Source organism: Prionailurus viverrinus, chromosome C1 (assembly GCF_022837055.1).
Source record: "Prionailurus viverrinus isolate Anna chromosome C1, UM_Priviv_1.0, whole genome shotgun sequence".
NCBI classification, from domain to species: Eukaryota; Metazoa; Chordata; class Mammalia; order Carnivora; family Felidae; genus Prionailurus; species Prionailurus viverrinus.
This window is the reverse complement of record NC_062568.1, coordinates 98,334,018-98,353,282: the sequence shown is the minus strand read 5'-3', so window position 1 is coordinate 98,353,282 and position 19,265 is coordinate 98,334,018. Positions and strand designations below refer to the sequence as shown.

The 19,265-nt window shown below is 49.0% G+C and overlaps 2 protein-coding genes across 7 annotated transcripts in view; one reads left to right on the top strand and one right to left on the bottom strand.

The window, feature by feature from the left end:
• CC1H2orf76 (chromosome C1 C2orf76 homolog) overlaps positions 1 to 19,265 on the top strand; it is a 96,568-nt gene that overhangs the window by 10,664 nt on the left and 66,639 nt on the right. The window contains exon 1 of one of the 6 annotated variants that reach the window (XM_047872243.1): positions 18,203 to 18,234. The exons of 2 other annotated variants lie outside the window; for them this stretch is intronic. The gene's annotated coding sequence lies outside the window, so the exon portion shown is untranslated. Of the gene's footprint in view, positions 1 to 18,202; positions 18,281 to 19,265 lie in introns of those variants that run through there. 3 more of the 6 variants (XM_047872249.1, XM_047872244.1, XM_047872246.1) reach the window with 3 other exon arrangements.
• Positions 12,632 to 18,089, bottom strand: DBI (diazepam binding inhibitor, acyl-CoA binding protein). The gene is made up of 4 exons (XM_047872250.1): positions 17,963 to 18,089; positions 16,806 to 16,923; positions 14,331 to 14,393; positions 12,632 to 12,928 (listed from the first exon to the last, which is right to left on the bottom strand). Exons 1-4 carry the CDS (start codon positions 17,969 to 17,971, stop codon positions 12,855 to 12,857), a joined length of 264 nt encoding a protein of 87 aa, XP_047728206.1. The 5' UTR covers positions 17,972 to 18,089; the 3' UTR covers positions 12,632 to 12,854.

Genomic DNA, 19,265 nt, shown 5'->3' with positions numbered 1-19,265 from the left:
AACTTAACAGAAACCCATGGGGGAGGGGAAGGAAAAAAAAAAGAGGTTAGAGTGGGAGAGAGCCAAAGCATAAGAGACTCTTAAAAACTGAGAACAAACTGAGGGTTGATGGGAGGTGGGAGGGAGGGGAGGGTGGGTGATGGGTATTGAGGAGGGCACCTTTTGGGATGAGCACTGGGTGTGTATGGAAACCAATTTGACAATAAATTTCATATATTAAAAAAAAAAGAGCTTCTTATGGACATAATTATATATGTATAAAAAGATTCTATATTCTGAATCAATAAGTTATATCCAAGGATGTACCCATATATAAGTGAAAAGTCAAAATTTTTTTAAAGATCTAAATATGAAGATATTTTATAAGTTATAATAATAGCAAAAATGGGATATTACCTATCAGGGTACTAATTAAATGACAGTTCAACAATATGTTAGAAATACTATGCAGACATTTTTCATGACATACTCTTTTTTTAAAAATATAATTTATTGTCCAATTGGCTAACATACAGTGTGCAAAGTGTGCTCTTGGTTTTGGGGGTAGATTCCCATGGTTCATTGCTTACACACAACATCCAGTGCTCATCCAAACAGGTGCCCTCCTCAATGCCCGTCACCCATTTTCCCCTCTTCCCCACCACCCCCATCAACCCTCAGTTTGTTCTCTGTATTTACGGGTCTCTTATGGATTGCCTCCCTCCCTCCCTATTTGTAACTATTTTTCCCCTCCCCCCCCCATGGTCTTCTGTTAAGTTTCTCAAGATCCACATATGAGAGAAAGCATATAATATCTTGTCTTTCTCTGACTTATTTCACTCAGCATAATACCTTCCAGTTCCAAGCATGTTGCTGCAAATGGCAGGATTTCATTCTTTCTCATTGCCAAGTAGTATTCCGTTGTATATATTAACCACATCTTCTTTATCCATTCATCAGTTGATGGACATTTAGGCTCTTTCCATAATTGGGCTATTGTTCAAAGTGCTGCTATAAACATTGGGGTACATGTGCCCCTATGAATCAGCACTTCTGTATCCCTTGGATAAATTCCTAGCAGTGCTATTGCTGGGTCATAGGGTAGTTCTGGTTTTAATTTTTTTTTTAATGTTTATTTATTTTTGAGAGTGAGAGAGAGACAGAGTGCAAGCAGGGGAGGGGCAGAGAGAGAGGGAGACACAGAATCTGAAGCAGGTACCAGGCTCTGAGCAAGCTGTCAGCACAGAGCCCAACACAGGGCTCGAACCCACGAATCGCGAGATCATGCCCTGAGCCAAAGTCAGAGGCTTAACGGACTGAGCCACCCAGGTGCCCTTATTTTTAATTTTTTGAGGAACCTCCACACTGTTTTCCAGAGTGGCTGCACCAGTTTGCGTTCCCACCAATAGTGCAAGAGGGTTCCCGTTTCTCCACATCCTCGACAGCATCTGTTGTTTCCTAAGTTGTTAATTGTAGCCACTTTCATGATATTCTCTTACAGGAGAGAAATGAGGTTATAGAACTTTATACATGATGTGATCCTCATGATATGTTAAAAGATTATGAGAGATTATTTGTTCTCCTTTTTATAGTTTCTGGTATTTTCCAAGTTATCTATAATACATGCACACTGTTTTCAAATTAGAAATGGAATTTCATTTTATTTTATTATTATTTTTTAAAATGTTTGTTTATTTTTGAGAGACAGAGTGCAAGTGGGGGAGGGGCAGAGAGAGAGGGAGACACAGAATCCAAAGCAGGCTCCAGGCTCTGAGCTGTCAGCACAGAGCCTGATGCAGGACTCGAACCAACAAACTGTGAGATCATGACCCAAACTGAAGTCGTATGTTTAACCTACTGAGCCATCCAGCCACCCCAGAAAATGAATTTTAAAGGCAGCAGTCTGAAACTGGGACATGAAAGAGAGGTCTACCGGGGATTCATAATATGATGCATTTAAGGAGACTCTACCTTGAAACGTTTGTTTAAAAACTCTTCAAATCATTTGCAGAATATTTTGCTTATACTATGAAGACAGTGCCGGGGCGCCTGGGTGGCGCAGTCGGTTAAGCGTCCGACTTCAGCCAGGTCACGATCTCGCGGTCCGTGAGTTCGAGCCCCGCGTCAGGCTCTGGGCTGATGGCTCGGAGCCTGGAGCCTGTTTCCGAATCTGTGTCTCCCTCTCTCTCTGCCCCTCCCCTGTTCATGCTCTGTCTCTCTCTGTCCCAAAAAAAAAAAAAAAAAAAAAAAGACAGTGCCGGTCTCCATTTAGGCTCATTTTGATGGAAATGTTAAGTCAGTGGGTAGAAGGAACAAAGATTACCACTGACGAGCAGAACTTTGTCTGCATTGGGCTGGAGCAAATGCGTTACAAAATTCCCAAGAGTATAATTGCAAGCAAGGAACTGTCCATAGTGGCAAAGGTTGCTGCCATTGCTGTCTTGCCACATGGATGGCATTAGCTGCAAATTCCTACCATCCACAGAGGAAGTGAAGGGTCACTGGAAGGGAAGGGAAGTAACTTTCACTTAGAGAGTCCCTAGAGTTTGCTTCGTGATGTGAAGTTTGCAAGCATTGTCAGTCGTCTAATCCTTAGAGCAGCCTTGTGAGCTGTGCATTATATTGTTGTAGCCAGGAAGTGACAGAAACCCACATCAAACTAGCTCAAGCAAAAAGGGGATGTAATGGTTCAGTTATCTAGGAAGGACAGCTTGATGGAGGCCTCATGTGTTAAGGTCATGAATCTCTGGCAGGTTCTACTCCTGCTAATGGCTGTAACCGTGTCTTCCAACGATGGGACTTTGACGCTTCTTCCATTAAGAAATGGGGCTTGTGTTCTCTCTCCTTGAAATTGGGTGAGCTTATGATGATGGCAGAGGGGATGTCGTGTGACTCTGGAGGCGAGGTTGTAGAGATTCTGCCAGCGTCTCTTGGGACACTCACTTTGGGAACTCGTGCTATGAGGAAGCCAACTCCACGTGGAGATCGCTGGGTAGGGGTGCTGGCTGACAGCCAGTGTCAGGCACCGGGTGCGAGCCTGAGTGAGGAGGCTCTCAGAGGACTCCATGCCCACCATGGAAAACCAGGTGAGCCATTCTGAATGACAGCCATCCCGTGGAGCCCAGTCAAGTCCAGAACGAGGAGAATGAGAATGACATATTGTTGTCATGAGAATGACATATTGTTGTTATTTGTAGCCACTAATTTTGGGGGTGACTTGTTACACACTAACAGAAAGTGTTTTCTGGGGCACCTGGGTGGCTCAGTCGGTTGAGCATCCGACTTCGGCTCAGGTCATGATCTCGTGGTCTGTGAGTTCAAGCCCCGCATCGGGCTCTGTGCTGACAGCTCAGAGCCTGGAACCTGCTTCGGATTCTGTGTCTCCCCCACTCTCTGCCCCTTCCCTGCTCATGCTCTGTGTCTCTCTGTCTCTCAATAAAACAACATTAAAAAAGAAAAAGAAAAAGAAAAGTGTTTTCTTTCAGTGTCCAAATGAAGTCTGAGGTCAGAGCTAATCTGTTAAGTCATGTCCACCCCCGGTAATCACTGTGGTCCAAGGAGTGGAATTCTGTGACCAAGGTTGCCACCTGTACATTCTCCCCTTCCCCTTTTAATGATACCTAGTTCTCTTTGGATTGGCCAGGTGCCCAGCCTGTCTTACAGCTAGGCAAAGCTACATGGCTAAATTCTGGTCAATGAGATATAGGCAGAGACATGTGTGGTTCTTTAGGGACAGATCCTGTATTTGTTTCCTATAATCCTGCCTGATCTCCTGTTGCTTAATAATTTATTACAAATTTAGTAGCTTGGGGCGCCTGGGTGGCTCAGTCGGTTAAGCGGCTGACTTCGGCTCAGGTCATGATCTCGCGGTCCGTGAGTTCGAGCCCCGCGTCGGGCTCTGTGCTGACAGCTCAGAGCCTGGAGCCTGTTTTAGATTCTGTGTCTCCCTCTCTCTGACCCTCCCCTGTTCATGCTCTGTCTCTCCCTGTCTCAAAAATAAATAAAATGTTAAAAAAAATTAAAAAAATATATATATATATAAAAACCAACCAACCAAACAAAAAAAACCCAAATTTAGTAGCTTAAAGCAACACAAATTTATTGTCTTACTGTTCTGGAGGTCAGAAGTCTGACATGGCTCTCACTAGGCTAAAGTCAAGGTGTCAGGGGTCTGTATGTCTTCCGGGGGCTGTAGGGGAGGCTCTCATTCTTTGTCTTTTTCAGTTTCTAGAAGCTGCTGCATGCCTTGGCTCATGACCCCTTCCATCTTTAAAGCCAGCGATACTATGTCACTGTGATATTGATTGTTCTCTCTGTTTCTTCCACATTTACGGACCCATTGGGCCCAGCTGGATAACCCAGGATCCTCTCTCTATTTTAAGGTCAGCTAATTAGCACTCTTCCATTTGCAACCTTAATTGCTCTTTGCCATGTAACCTAACATATTCATAGGTTCTGGGGATCAGAACATGGACATCCTTGGGGTCTCATTATTCTGCCTATCGTAGATGGTTAGAGGAGAGTGGGTGTCCTTTTGTCCTTTCCTCCCCCTTCCTGCTATCTTGAATGGACTCAGATATGTCCACTTCTGGGACGAGGTACTGTGGTTGGCAGCCTACCAGAACCACTTTCGGCAATCGCTCAAATGAGAGAGGGAAGGGATGCTGGCTGGGCCCAAACACCAAATGTCCTCTGTAAACATCTGCTACAATAATGCTGCATAACCAACCCCCCCCCACCCGAGATCTGATGACATTTATCATCAGTGGGTAGTAGCTCACAGGTCTTCAGCTGATGGTGGCTCAGTCGGGCTTCTCTGCGACCAACCGGGCTTAACTTTAGGCTGTGGGTTAAGTTAGGTGTGATCTATCTGTCTCTCATCCCCCTGGGACAGCGGCTCCTCAGGAATATTCTTCTCATGGCAGATGGCAAAGCAGATGAGGGCAAAGCAAGCCAAGCAGGCGCATTTAGAGCTCTTGCTTGCCTTGTGTCTGATCACATTTCATTGGCCAAAGCGAGTCTCATGACCACACCTCGTGTCAATGGAGTGGAGACGAAAATTCTGGCCATTTTAGTGGGAGAGTCTTCAAGGTGAGGCAGCAAAGTTGCACGGGTATGTAATTCTCTTCTTTCTCTCTTTTTTTTAGTTTTTTAAAATGTTTACTTATTTTTGAGAGACAGAGCATGAGCGGGAGAAGGCAGACACAGAGTCCGAAGCAGGCTCTGCTGTCAGCTCAGAGCCTGATGTGGGGCTCGAACTCATGAACTGTGAGATCATGACCTGAGCCAAAGTCGGATGCTTAGCTGACAGAGCCACCCAGGCGCCCCTGTAATTCTATCCATGAAGGATACAAAGGGTTGGGAGCCATCATCCACTTGGCCACGATAGTGTAAAGCAAACCATTTCCCTCACCACTGGGGGAGGCTTGGAGGGATTTTTCTTTGGGTCCACTTGACCTGAGGGACTACTAAAGTAATTTCTTTTCCTCCCACTATTTAAAAAAAATACATAAAACATATAGAGACGTGCAGAGACTAATATATCACATACTGGAATATGTTCTTACAACCCAAATTTGAAAGATCATTTTTAGTCAAAAGAATCCCCTAGATTTGTATTCTATTCTTTATATACATATATATACATATATGTATACATATACATATATAGTTATAATTTAGTATATATATTTCATATATAATATATACGTTTTTAAGTGGGCTCCACATCCAACATGGTGCTTGAACTCATGACCCTGAGATCAGAAGTTGCATGCTCTACTGACTGAGCCAGTCAGGTGTCTCTATTCTTTTACTACTCCTGGAACATCAAATTTTTGAGACCCCCAGATAATAAATGCATTAGTTTCTGATCCAGAATCCTGGTTCCCATACACTGTAATATTACCATACTTACTTTATGTGGACATAGTCCTGACTATTCACGGTACCTGTATCACTTAGGAATTGTATTTGGCTGTGAGTAATAGTACCCTGAAAAAAAGGTGACGTAAATACACAAGGGATTATTCTTTGACAGAAGGAAGTCTTCAGGTGAGCAGCCCAAGGATGATCCAATACTTCTTCAGAATCATCAGTCATCGGGAATCAGGATCCTTCTCTGTTTCCATTCTCGAGATTTCCTCATGGTCCTAAATGGCTGCTGGAGCTCCCTCTATCATGTCTGCTTGTATATCCTTTTTCTCTCTCATCACTCCCTGTGTATTCTTCTAAAATTAGGTACTTGGTTGGAGAGGATGACCTTTGTGGACCCAGGAGAATGTCCTTTGGTCAAGTACATTAGTGGTGGAGTACGTTTGTGACCTACAACTTCCCAGATTTCAAACCTATTCTCTTTTTCAGCTTACTGTTCCCACTTTTTTTTCTTCCTCCCTATAACAGAATTACATATCCATGTTCTTTGCCAGGAAACTCTGTAGTGACTCCCATTGGAGTAAGCAGAGTGAACATTCCTGCCCTGCTGCCTTTGGACTTTGGACTTGATTAATGAAATGTGAGCAGCTATGACCCAGGAGAATCTTTGAATGTGCTTGCATACCTTGGTTCAGCCTCTCGAACTTTCTGCAATCTTCTAGGAGAAGAACACACTCCCAGATACCTGCTAGTTCAAGAATAAGGAGATACATGGACCATACCCAAACCCAAACCTCAACCTGATTCAGGCTCAGCTGATCTCAGGGAAGCCCATCAGGGTCATAGCTGAACAGCAGACCCATGAGTGAGAAGTATTTGCTTATTTTTATAAGACAGAGTTTTGGGAACTCTTTGTTACAGAGCATTACAATGACAAAAAGTTGACTAATACATCCACCAGGCAGGTCAACTCAGGAAAAAGAGTTAAGGATACTATTTTACACCTTTTGTGTTGAACGTAACAAGAAGCCAGCTATTTCAGTATGAAGAGGGAATGTATGGCTCACATTTCTGAATAGCTCAGGGGTAAATCTGGCATCTTGCCAGCTGAATACAGAACCCAGATGATATTGCAGAGCTTTGTGTTTCCTTCTACCTCTCTTTTGCCCCTGCTTCTCTTTGAATATAACTTTAGTTTTTGCTATGGTAAATAATTTCTAACACACTGCTGGAAGCTCAAACTTATGATTGGGAATCTCCACAGCTAGAGATTCCCAAGGATGGGGGAACTTTCCATTGAGACCTGGCCAATCAAGGTGCTTCGTGCTCCTGGCTATGGGATTGGTCCACTCATGGTCAGGTAGCCCAAGAAATCATTCTTGCCTAGAATTTTCGTGCTGGGATCCTTAGGAAAAAGTATCTGTCCTATATTCTAGGGTTCTATTGAGCTAATTCCTCAGGAATAGTGGAGCAGAGATATTTCCTCAAAAGAAGGGATGCTGGTCCAACTACACATGAACACAAAAGATACACAATTTAAGACTGGGAAGAGTAGGCTACTTCAGTCAGAACCTCTCAAATCCTAAATCCCTAAAAAAAGATGAATTCATTCTTCATTTATTTCAAAACTCTTCTGTTGACCAATAATAGCTACCATGTATTAATTTTTCTTTTGTGTATTAGGCATTTATTCAATCCTCGCTCGTAGAGATGAGGCAATTTACATTTTTTCCCAACATTTATTTATCTCTGAGAGACAGAGAGTGAGCAGGGGAGGGGCAGAGAGAGAGGGAGACACAGAATCTGAAGCAGGTTCCAGGCTCTGAGCTGTCAGCACAGAACCTGACATGGGGTTCAAACTCGTGAACCCTGAGACCATGCCCTGAGCCAAAGTCAGAGGCTTAACCGACTGAACCACCCAGGTGCCCCAAGATCATCCTATTTTATACACAAACTATCTCAGGCTCGGAGAAGATAAGAAACTTGCTCCAAGAACAAAAGTGGTCACACCGCGATTCAAATTCAAATCTGTCTGCAAAGCCCAGGCTCCATCCTCCCCCACATATTACCTGATGTACTGGCAGGGCCACACTGAGGCAAAACCGTGTTAGGGGTGGGGTAATCACCTCTCCAAAACCCCTCCCACTTTGCAGTCCTCCTTTTCTTTCGGCACCTCTCCTACTCAGTGGCGATGCTCTGGGGCTGGTGGGTGAATTCTCAGTGTGGTCACCTGGGCAGCAACTGAAGCTCTACCTGTTCATGATAAAACTGCTAACCCCCGTGCTTTAAGGCCCTGGATCTCTAACACAGATGAACCCAACCGAGTGTTCGCAAGAGAGTCCTCCAGGTAATGGTGTCACATTTGCACTTGACAAAGACCTTCAGGGTCTTACTTCTAGAGGGCTGCCGGTGGAGGGAACCAGCCCACAGGCAGCCACACAGAGTGGGCAGGCACATTAGTTTCCTGGGGTTCCTGCAACAAATCACATAAACTAGGTAGCTTAAAGCAATAGAAATTTATTCTCCAATAATTCCGGATGCCAGAATTAAAAAAAAAAACCTTTTCTTCCCCCAAGGGCAAGAATGTCTTTGTCGAAGTGGGATGCTGGGGCGCGGGGGGGAGGGAGACTCTCAGAGGCCTGGGGCTCTCCCAGTACTCAGCTGCATGCCCCACTGTGGCTGGCAGATCCAAGTGGTGGTGACAGCCCGGGGCCAGCAGCCAGGGTCAAGGGCCCCAGAGATTACCCCTCCCCACAGTGCCGTGCCACATGCTTGCTTTCTCACCAATTTCCCTGGAAAGACTTTATCGGACTTCACAGCTACATACAAAAGGAAAATATCCGTAGTCTAGAGCTATGTTCATTCATTACTTAGCAAGGATACTCACCCCAAATCATAAAACATTCAGAAAAAGCTATCGGTTGGGGCACCTGGGTGGCTCAGTAGGTTAAGTGTTCGACTCTTGATTTCGGCTCAGGTCATGATCTCGTTGTTCGTGAGTTTGAGCCCCACGTTGGGCTCCACGCTGACAGTGCAGAGCCTGCTTGGGATTCTCTCTCTCCCTCTCTCTCTCTGCCCCTCCCTCCCTCATGCTTGCTCTCTCTCTCAAAAAAAAAAAAAAAAAAACTATAAAGAAAATTACAAAAAAAAAAAAATGGACAAGCTGTCAGTTGACCAATTCCTGGTCTTCCAAGGGTTGAGTTGTATCCAAGGCGGGGCAGTGGTGGGGGTGGTGTTGCAAAGCAGGGGGCGGATTCTCTGGATGAAGGCAGAGAGGGCATCCCAGGGCACCTCTGTTGCCCTGCAGTTTGTGGCTTACAGATCTTTCGAGGCGAAGATGGCACCTGAGCTGTCTTTCAACGCTAGACTCCCGAGGGAGCTTTGCTTAGTTTCTGGTCTGTTCTTAGCTACCCCATGTTCTTTCAAAAGAGAAGTCATGCAGAATCACACAAATAAATAACTAAGAGAGGAAACATTCTGATCTCTTCCTTGGGAGCTGCCAAGGGCAGAGGCGTTGTCTTGCCTTGACCCAGGCCCCACAGGCAGAGCTCTGCTAAAGCCTGCCTCTGCTGGTTATTCTTCCTGCCCTGTCCTCAACTCCAAACACCTGTAATTTAATTTTCAACACCTTTAATCATCTGGCTACTTAAACCACCCCCTCACAACTTCCCAGCCTGACTCACATCAAGGCAGGCATTTCCGGTGCCTTCTCTTTCCCCTCCTACGGCTTTCCTTCCTATTTATCCTGGACAATGCCCTTCTGCTCAGCCTCATTTTATTGATGAAGAAACTGAGGCATATAGTGGCAGAGCAAGTCCCTTATTGATCTTCGACACTGGTTCCCAGGCTTTTGGCTTTTGGCATTACTCTTGTGTAGGGAGAACATCCTGAGACAACCTACACTTACTTGCATTTGCAGTAACTTCCCACTTAATGGAGCCTGGCCAAGGTGGGGGACAGCCTTCTGTGGCTCTAGGCCAGGACCTGTTCGGATAATGGGGAAGGAAGTATCAAGGGTGAGGATATGCGTTAGGAAAGGCCTCCGGGCTGCTAGGAAGTTGTGTCTGCCGGGCATTGTGAGGTTCTTTACTCTATCAGCCCATTTTCTAGATGAAGAAAATGTGGCTCCAAGAAGATTCGTGATCCGGCACCTGAGAGATGGCAGTGCGATTCACGGGTGAGTCTGTCGCCAGAGGCAGATTGGAGGTAAGAAGTACCTCAGGGGAGCTGCGGATGCCTCACCGAGGAGAGGGGAAGACTGGGTGCCCTGCCCTGCTCCTCTGCCCTCCTCGTTTGTTCCCAAATGACACCCTGTGAATCCTCCCCGGGCTGTATACGGACTTCCGCAGAAGCCATTGGAGCAGGCATGACCCCTGAGCCCACTGGTGATGTGTTCTCAGAACACCACAACTGGCTACTTTGGTAGAAATCAGTACCACTACTCTATAGTGTGTGTGTGGGGGGGTGGGGGCTGGGTGGGGATGGGGGTGCTTCAGGGCTCCCCAAACCTCGCAGAGCCTCAGAATCACCTGAGATGCTTAAAAAAGGATGTTTCACTGGGGCCCTGCTCCATCCTGGGAGATGTGACCTGCCTCCCTGAGCCACTCCGCAGGAAGACTGGCACAGGTGGGGTGTTTCCTAGCACCTTCTGCTAGCCCAGTGAGGCAAGTGTCACCCTTGTCCTCTGAGCGACAGTGGAGATGCAGGTCTGAGTGGCAGCCAGTGGCCACGAGAGAGAATGTGACAGAAGGGGACAAGCAGGGCCTTCCTGGACAGAGACTCCTGGGTTTGGATCCATTCACGTCACCTGGGCCTTAATTCCCTCATCTCAATAATGGGTCCAGTAGTCCCGATTACAGAGCACCGAGGTGTGGTGCCTACTTCAAAGCAGGATTAAATTCACCAACCCGAGTGGGAGGCTGGCCCTGCGGGTTCTCACAACTGACAGCCAGTGACTGGAGGCCGCGCCAGTTGTGGGCGGACGGGCCTTTTGCTTCTGGGCTAGGTCCTTGACTCTGACAGACGTTGATTGCGAGGGATGTTCCCAGGGACAAGAGTGGTTTTCAAACTGGCGGGACAAAACTTCCGGATGAAGTGCCACACACCGGGGACCCACTCTATGGCAGGAGTTTCTCACACAATTTCATCTCACGCGGACCCCCACCCTCGCGGTAGGCGTGCTGGGCCTGAGCTCGGAGCCAGGTCTGTGTGGACAGAACCACGCCCTGGGCTCCATTCAGGGTGGCTTTTCCTTTGGTTTACACCAGAAGCAGCCAAAAACTGATCAAAGCAGATAATCCAGATAATAATAGGTGTGTGGCTATAGCTCCCTACTGCCTCCCTCAGGGATCATGGAAGCCTGGGAGTTCTGCGGCCTTGGTGGCTGGCACCACCAGGCTGGTGCAGGGCAGCCAGGTGGCAGGAGGGCGGATCTGTGGGCCTCCTGCCCCACATGCCCTCAGTCACATTAGCGTCCAGGGGAGACTTCCACGTAAATGGCATCGCTACTCAGGAAGTCACTTCGCTCCAGTTGCACAGCTAGGCTTTGGGACTTTGACCCCATGGGGAGCAGGTTCCTGCCTACCCCTGAGCTTCTGGGCCGAGTTTTCCATGTGCAGGCTGGGCTGGAACCAGACGGTCACCGTTCTCAAAACCCACTGATGTAGCCAGGTTCACGGCACGCCTCTGACCACATCTCCTTCCCAGCGGCCGCCTATCACATTTGATGACGGTCAAATTTTGTACTTTTCAACTTCATTATCAAGACTTCTCACTCTCTAGTCCCATTTTTCCATCGAAGGTGTGCCGTACTCCAGCCATATCAGACAGTTGCCCTCCTTGCCGTTCCAGCACGGGTCACGCCTGGGGGGCCACCTTGTGTGGTACGGGCACCTGAGCCAGGGAGACGTGCACGTGAACGCTGGCTCTCAGATTAGTCACCAGCGGAGCGACCTTGGGCAAGTCACTGTAACTCCTGTTCTTCTGGCTGAACCATGTCTAAGACCAGGGCACAGGCTTTGGAGGGAACGGAGAGCTGCTTGGCCTCAAGGAGCTTCTCCTTGATTTCAGCCTCCGCAGCCACAGGTGCATGATGGGAAAACCCCAACCTTCCTTGCAAGACCGTGGAAATGAGTGGAGTAGAACATCTGGTGAGGAGGGCCTGCCAGCTCTTTTTTTTTCTTTTCAGCAACCTACACCCACCAGGGTCGAGCTCCAGCCTTTCTTCTCTGTAACCTTAACCCCTGGCCTCCGGGGTCCTGATCTCCTTTTTTTCCTGCTAAGCACCCACACCACCCGACTCGGTTATGCCCGCCCAGCTGCCTGTGAGCCTGGGGCTCTGTGGATGCCCTGTGGCAGGTATAGTTCATTCCTGACAGGGGCCTCTGGCCTTGTTCATTTGCTCTGGAACCACGGACTGGATGGACCTCAGGCGAACCTTAAATATTTGTCAACCCTGCTTTCCTCAGAGCTTGAGGCCAGCAATGTCCCCAGCACAGGACTGGCAGTCCCTGCGGCCTGAAGTCTCAGCCAGCGCATGCAACTGATGTGGCTGGAATGGGGAGGAACAAGGAGTTAGGAAAAGCGATTTCTCTAATTCTTTTCCTCCCCATCAGAGGTGTGTGCACTTCAGTCTTAGACTAGGTGGGTCCCCTACCTCGCACCCTACCAGAGTGGAGGGTGAGCTCCAACGCTTCCAGACAAAATCTTTAGAAAAAGGAAGTGAGGAAGAGCCATTAGAACGGAGGAAGCGATTTCAAGAACTCTGATTACCAAAGACTTAAAGTAACAAATGCACTTTTAATTGATCTACAGATAAAAACTACTCAGAGCACGTCAGTAACCATTTCAGCCCCTACTCTGTTAGGGCCGTATCCTGTAGAGTCTTCAGGATCTAGGTTAATGGGCTATTTTCATCATTTCTCGTCATCCACAGCATTAGAAAAACAAGGCATTGTTATCAGTTTAGATGAAATGCATCGCCGGCAGCCAAATCCAGTTCCTTATATTCCATATTTTTTCTTCAGCTCTTCTACTTTGTTGATGTAAGCTTTCATGGCATCTTCCTTGGAAGTCCCTGGAAGGAGTCAACAGGGTTATTGGTCAGAGAGGCAGCACGGTAGGAAAGCAGCAGACTGCAGCCCTAGACAGCCCCCAGTTTTAATGCTCTGAGGCTCAGTTTCCCTTGTAAAGTGGGGATTCCACTACCTGCACCTCACAGGCTTGGCCTGAAATACTTAAGGCGCCTGGCCCACGGTGAATGCTCCACAGAACCCTGAACCCATAACGTGTATACAGCTGTCCTGAGGCTTGTCATTGGCCTGCTGGCCATGTGAGTCCCCCACTGCTGGAATGAGCGGTCAACCTGAACCTGGGGAGAGAGGCTGGACACTCTGGACAGGCAGGAAAGCCTAACACGGGGAGCTGTAGTGACTTTAGTCGTCCTGCTTCCTCTCATGGTTGGCTTTCGCCTATCAAGTAGCCCTCTGCCGGGCTCTTATCTGCCAGATGTGGCCATGAAAAAGCAAAGCCAGATGCCCTCTTCTCCCCAGAGGGAAGCTGTGAGTAAAGTTTCATGAACTCTGAGTGAAAGCAGCTGGCTCATGGAGTGGAAGGAGGCAAAGTTTTGCCTTCATGCTGCGGTCCAAAGGGCACTGACCGCAGCAGTAACACCCAGTTTCCTGGGTTCTGCGGCGAAGGGGAGATACACCGGGAATCCGAGTGCTTTCTGGAGCATTGGAGAGTACACGGACACTGGGACAGAAATGCCCAGTGACAACGGGCAGTCAGACGGGCATTCCTGTCCCAGTTCCTTGCAAATCCTAGGAGTGTATTTATTGTATTCTGGCCCTTTTTGAATTCAAGGGTTTTCCATTTGCAGGAAGACAGAGGGCTTATTCAGAAATGAGCTAGCAAGAACACAAAAGCTGGCAGGCACTTCACTGCCAACTTGTGGGTCCTGCTGCTGCAGGTGGCACGTGATTAAGTCGGAGCCAGGCTCCTTCTTGGCTGCCGTTGCTTAGCATATAATAGCTCCATTCAGGGGCCTACGATGTGCCAGCAGCCTGCCATGCATTAGCTCATTCCTTTCTTTTATGTGCCTTTCTGGTTGGAGGGGAGCTGGGGAAGGCTGCTTGGGTAGGGGGTCACTACCCGGCCTTGTCGGGGAGAGGAAGGTGCGGGAATATACGGAAAACCCAGGCCAACTAATTACCTCCCAGCCTTTTCTCAGTAACCTGGTCCCCAGCCCCTCCTCTCCCAATGATGCCATTGCGCAGAGATGGTGCTCTTGGAGGAGGCATACATGGTATTAGAAGAAAAAGTAGGTGGCCCAGTTTTTTTCCATTCTGGCTAGGTTAGGCCGGTTTCTAGCATGGGCCTCATCCACTTTGTTTTCTCTCCTCACCCCTAACACTTCATAATGAAGAGTGTTTCATTACTGGGCTTCACAAACCGGGGAAACTGATGAGAACAATCACCTTTCAGCTGATTCCAGGCATCCCACTTGGCCTTGCCTTTGAGATCCAACAGTCCAGGCCGTTCTGAAACAAGGGAAGAAAGGACATTAGATCCGCTTCAAGCCTTTTTAAAATGTTTTATTGATTTTTGAAAGAGTGCGTGTGCATGCGTGGGGGAGGGGCAGAGAGGGGCAGGGGATCTAAAGCAGGCTCTGCGCTGAGAGCAGACGGCAACCTGATACGGGGCTTAAACTCATGAACCGTGAGATCACGACCTGAACCGAAGTCCAAGCCTCAACTGGCTGAGCCACCCAGGTGCCCCGGATCTGCTTCAAGTTCTAACGGAGAACATTATCGATGTTCTTGCCCTGAAAGCCATCTTTCACTTCATCTGTTCCTTCCAGGCTCTGTTATGGAGTTAAATGGGTCTAGCATAGTGGGTTCTGCCTTTAGAAACCCAGATGTACAGAAACCCAAACTTATGATCTAAAGAAAACAGTAAGAAAACTTTTCATTACTAGATGGTCTTTGTTTTAAAAGTTAAACAACTCCAAGATTTCTTTTTTCTTTTTATTAAAAAAAATTTTTTTTTGATGTTTATTTATTTTTGAGACAGAGAGAGACACAGCATGAGCAGGGAAGGGGCAGAGAGAGAGGGAGACACAGAATGTGAAGCAGGCTCCAGGCTCTGAGCTGTCAGCACAGAGCCCGACGTGGGGCTCGGACTCACGAACTGTGAGATCATGACCTGAGCCGAAGTCAGTTGCCCAACTGACTGAGCCGCCCAGGCGCCCCTCCAAGATTTCTTTTAAAAGGCATACTTAAAAACATTTTTTTTTTTTTTTAAAACAAGTACTACATCCATTTATATGGCTTAAAATCTGAATGCTATAAAGAGGGCTACTATAAAGTTTCCCTCCCACCCCTGCTCTCAGCCACCCGGTTCTTCTCCTTCATGCTATTATTGCTATCAGTTTTCTGGGAGTCCCTTCCTGTGAACAGTCTGTTCATATCCTTGCCCCATTTTTCTAAGTTGTTAGTCTAATTCTTGATGATTTGTGGGCAGTTGTTCCCCCCCCCCCCGAAGGCAAAGCATCCTTAAAGTTATACCATGATTTTATGCTCCCAGGCCTGTCATCAGCTGCACGTGGGAAACACCCTCGCCACCTCCCCACTGACCTAGTTTACTGCCATGCCGAGAGCAAAGGCAAAAGGAGCAGTGGCAGTGCTCACCGCCGGGACCACTGTGTCTGAGAAACATCGAGTCTCCGCAGGTGCTTTCAGGGAGGTATTCCCAGGGGTACCAGGAGGTGCACCTGCAGAGTCATCATCTAGGAGAGCAAGCGCACTCCAACAGCCCTTTGTGTGAGGATGGGAGACATACATTTGCACTAACTCAGGGCCACCTGCCTCGCCCTAGAAGGAGCCGAAGCCTCCGCAGTCAGGAAGTGAGAGTTACTCAGTCTATGTGTGCTCCTGCAAAAGAAGGGCAGAGGCCAGTGTCTGTGAAAATCCGGTCTGGCAGAAAAGCATCTCAGCCCCTCCGGCCACCGCCACTTCATCTCTCCCCCCCTCCCTGGGAGGATACAGAATTTATAAACCTAGCGTAAAACTCATCTTTGCCCCTAGACCTCTCTCAGCTAAGCCCTTCCTGTGAACTTTGATTTGGTGCTGCTCACGATCCTTAGCTCTGGGCACCATCTCCTGCTTCCAGATGGCTGGCAGCCACCGACTTGCTCTACCCTCCACCCCAACGGCAGTGGAACTGGGGGCCATGCCACCCTCCTGAACAGACAAGGGGGTGACCTCCTTCTGGGCTGCCATGGCCACCGCCTCTGAGCCTTTGCATAGAGTGAATCGTGCTGTTGCCTCAGTATACAGCTGGGTTTCAGGGACTTAGGGGCAGAATAAAAACCATCCAAGGGGGGAAAGGCTGTCTTCAGACTATGGTAGTCTAGACTATGGCCTCAAAATCTGTACCAAGATTTTTTGATAGGCGAGAAATGGTCATCAGGGCTGTGGTCAGCAAAACGGCTTCTGACCTGCCACAGGAAGCCAGCTGCTTCTCTGCTCCCGATATCAGGCTGCCAAGTGCTCTGACTTCCGTCCTGTCTGGGGAGGCATGCTACTGAAGCAGTGTGGTTCAACAAAGCTAGTACTGAGTTGAGACCAAGTCTCTTCCAAGCTGGGGTCTTTGCTTCTTCCCAAGTAGATGGAAAATGCTGGTGATACCCCGTAAAGTCCTCCCCAAACTCGGGTTTGAATTCTGTGACCTGAGCCACTGAGAACAGTGCAGGGTCTGTGAGTCCCATTCAGGAACGTGATCTTCGTGAGGAGCGGGGGGAGCCCCATGAACTATTACCATGTCCCACGTGAAGAGTAGGGCTTCGGGCAGTTTTGAGAGTGCGGTTCCCACAGATTAGAAGAGCTCCAGCACCCATCAAGGGTGCTGAGCCTGCTTTGACGCGGGGCCTTCCCAAGCTCATCTCAGCATACCTGTGTTTATGTCACCCACAGTTGCTTGTTTGTAGTGGCCGTAGATGAACAACATCTCATCATCTGCTGGCTTGGTCTTGAGGTGCTTAACATCCTCAGCAGCTTTGTCAAACTCAGCCTAAACGTGGGGGAGAGGAAAGGCCTAAATAGAGCTCAGTAATGGGGAGAGACAGGTTGGAAAGGCAGCACTCCTGAGATGCCCCTGAGGAAAAGCAGTGTGTCTTCTCATCTCCCCAAGAGGGAAGCCAGAAAGATTCAGCAAAACAAGGAAGGGAAGCACATTGGTTCGCTCATTCGATGGACAACTATGTACTGGATGCTCTCACTATTTATCAGGTGCTAGAAACACAGCGGTGAAGGAGGAAAGTTAGGAGTGCCTGCAGTAGGCATTCACTTCATTGAAAAAGTGGCGTGGCCAACTGCCTGACCACCCCTGGGCCAGGCCGGGGTCCCAGTAAAGCCTCGACTTGTGGATAGGACTAGCACAGCGTGTTTGAAACAGCTGAGATGGGTACAGTTTTGAGTGCGGCTGGCCAGAGGCCATTGGACCCCTCCCCCCCTGGGACCAGGCGTCCAGCGCCGACCTCTCTCCTGGTGTTCCAATTGGAGAGAGGTGATGAGTCAGAGGTCATTCCACACAGCTCGGTCTCAGAAAAGAGGCTACATTCCAAGGAGGGAAAGGCCTCTGGGTCACCTCTCCCCTTCTCGTACGTTGGACACTCGGCCCCTGAGTCCCCTGACCTCTAAACTGTTAACAACCACTTCCTTGCTTTCCCATTCTGTATGGCTTCCCTACTCTTGCCCTGACCTTCCGGATGGGGAACTCGGTCCCCTTGCTCCTTCAATCCATGCAACCCTCTACCTGCCACCTTTCTCCCTAGGACCCTCTTCTCCAACTCCTGTTCCTGCCTCACCGCGGAGTCCACCCCACGGGCAACTTCCCAGCAGTTACCGGTGGGTAGCTAAGTCCAAACCTGGAAAGTTCCGCTCACAAAGCTCTGTGCAAAGAATCAGAGCTGGGCACGGGTCCAGGAGGCACAGCGGGGCCGGGACGGGAAAGACTCCGCGGAGTTCTGCTTACGGGATAGTACCCCCCTCGACCCCCCCAGTTTCTAGCCCCGCCGCACCTTGGCAGCCAGGCTAGGCACGCGCTATACCTGAGACATGCCGGCGGGGTTGCAAGGATTCCAGAGAGTGAGCGGAGGCGGCCAAGAGCAGGAAGCAGTAGCACAAGACTCGACTGGCAGCGCCTTTAGAGGCGCAGCCGCAGGCGGCTCCAACCGGGCCAGGCCAGCGACAGGCAGCCAATCAGAAGCCAGCCTCACGCGGGGGGCGTGTTCAGCCTCCGCCGCGAGGCCAACCTCTCCCGAACCCACGTGGGTTTACTCGCACAGGCGCAGAGAGGAGCCGAACGGGACGCCGGGAACAGGTCTGGGCCGCGGAAGTCGGGTGTGCTTGTGGGTCCGTGCAGGCAGGTCCGAGCGGGGTTCAGCTCCGGGCCGCCGTGGGGGAATGCACCGCGGGGCAGAGAGGAAGGGGCGGTGGCTGAAGAGCAGAGGCTTTTAAATGTTTCATTAAATCGTGTATCTGGAGTGAAGAGCCCGGAAGTTGCGGCTCTGGACTAGCAACCTCTCAGGCCTGGGGAGGGCGAGTGCGCTCCGCTCCTCTCGGGGGTCTAGAGGAGACCCTCCGGGATCGGTCCGTGGAGAACTGCGCCGTGGGAAGTTGGACCGGCCCCAGAAAGGCGAAGCCGAGGCCTCTTCCTCTGAGCTTTGGGCGTGTCTGTGACCTGCCCGTGGCTTTAAGTTTGCGGTCCTGCAATGCACAGTTTTGTGTTGCATTTCTCCATCGGGTGCATTAAAAGCTTTGCCAGTGTCTTATTTGCCTTAACAAACCCCGCCCGGACCAGGTACCCAGCAAGTGTCTGTCAAGTGAATGACTCTTCATTGACAAATGTTTACTGAACTCTCTGCTACCTAACTTGCGCTCTTTTAGACCTTGAGGATACAGCAGTGAAGGAAACAGATAAATTCCTGCATTCCTGGAACATTGGGGATGCTGGTTAACAAAATAAGTAGAAAGTTTGTTAGGGGGATAGGGGGTTGAAAGTTTAGTTTTACATGGGAGGTGGAGGGCAAGGGAAGGTAACATTTGAGAAAGCCCCTCAACAGAATTTCCAGGCAGAAAGTAAGTGTAAAGGTGTGACCAGAGAGTGGAGGGAAAAAGAAGAAAGAGAGGAGACTGGAGAGTTGAAAGAGGTGGCAGGCTGGCTAGGTGACGGAGAGCGTGGCCTTTATGGGTACTATATGGGTTTTGACTTTTATTTTGAGATGGGAAGTCAGACTTTTAAGCAGAGGATGAGACTGAGAGGTCAGGTCTTTACAAAGTTAGGGTGATATTCTCCACGGGAACAGAAAGGTGCAGCACAGGTGGATGGCAGAGTTTGAGGATGATTAAGAA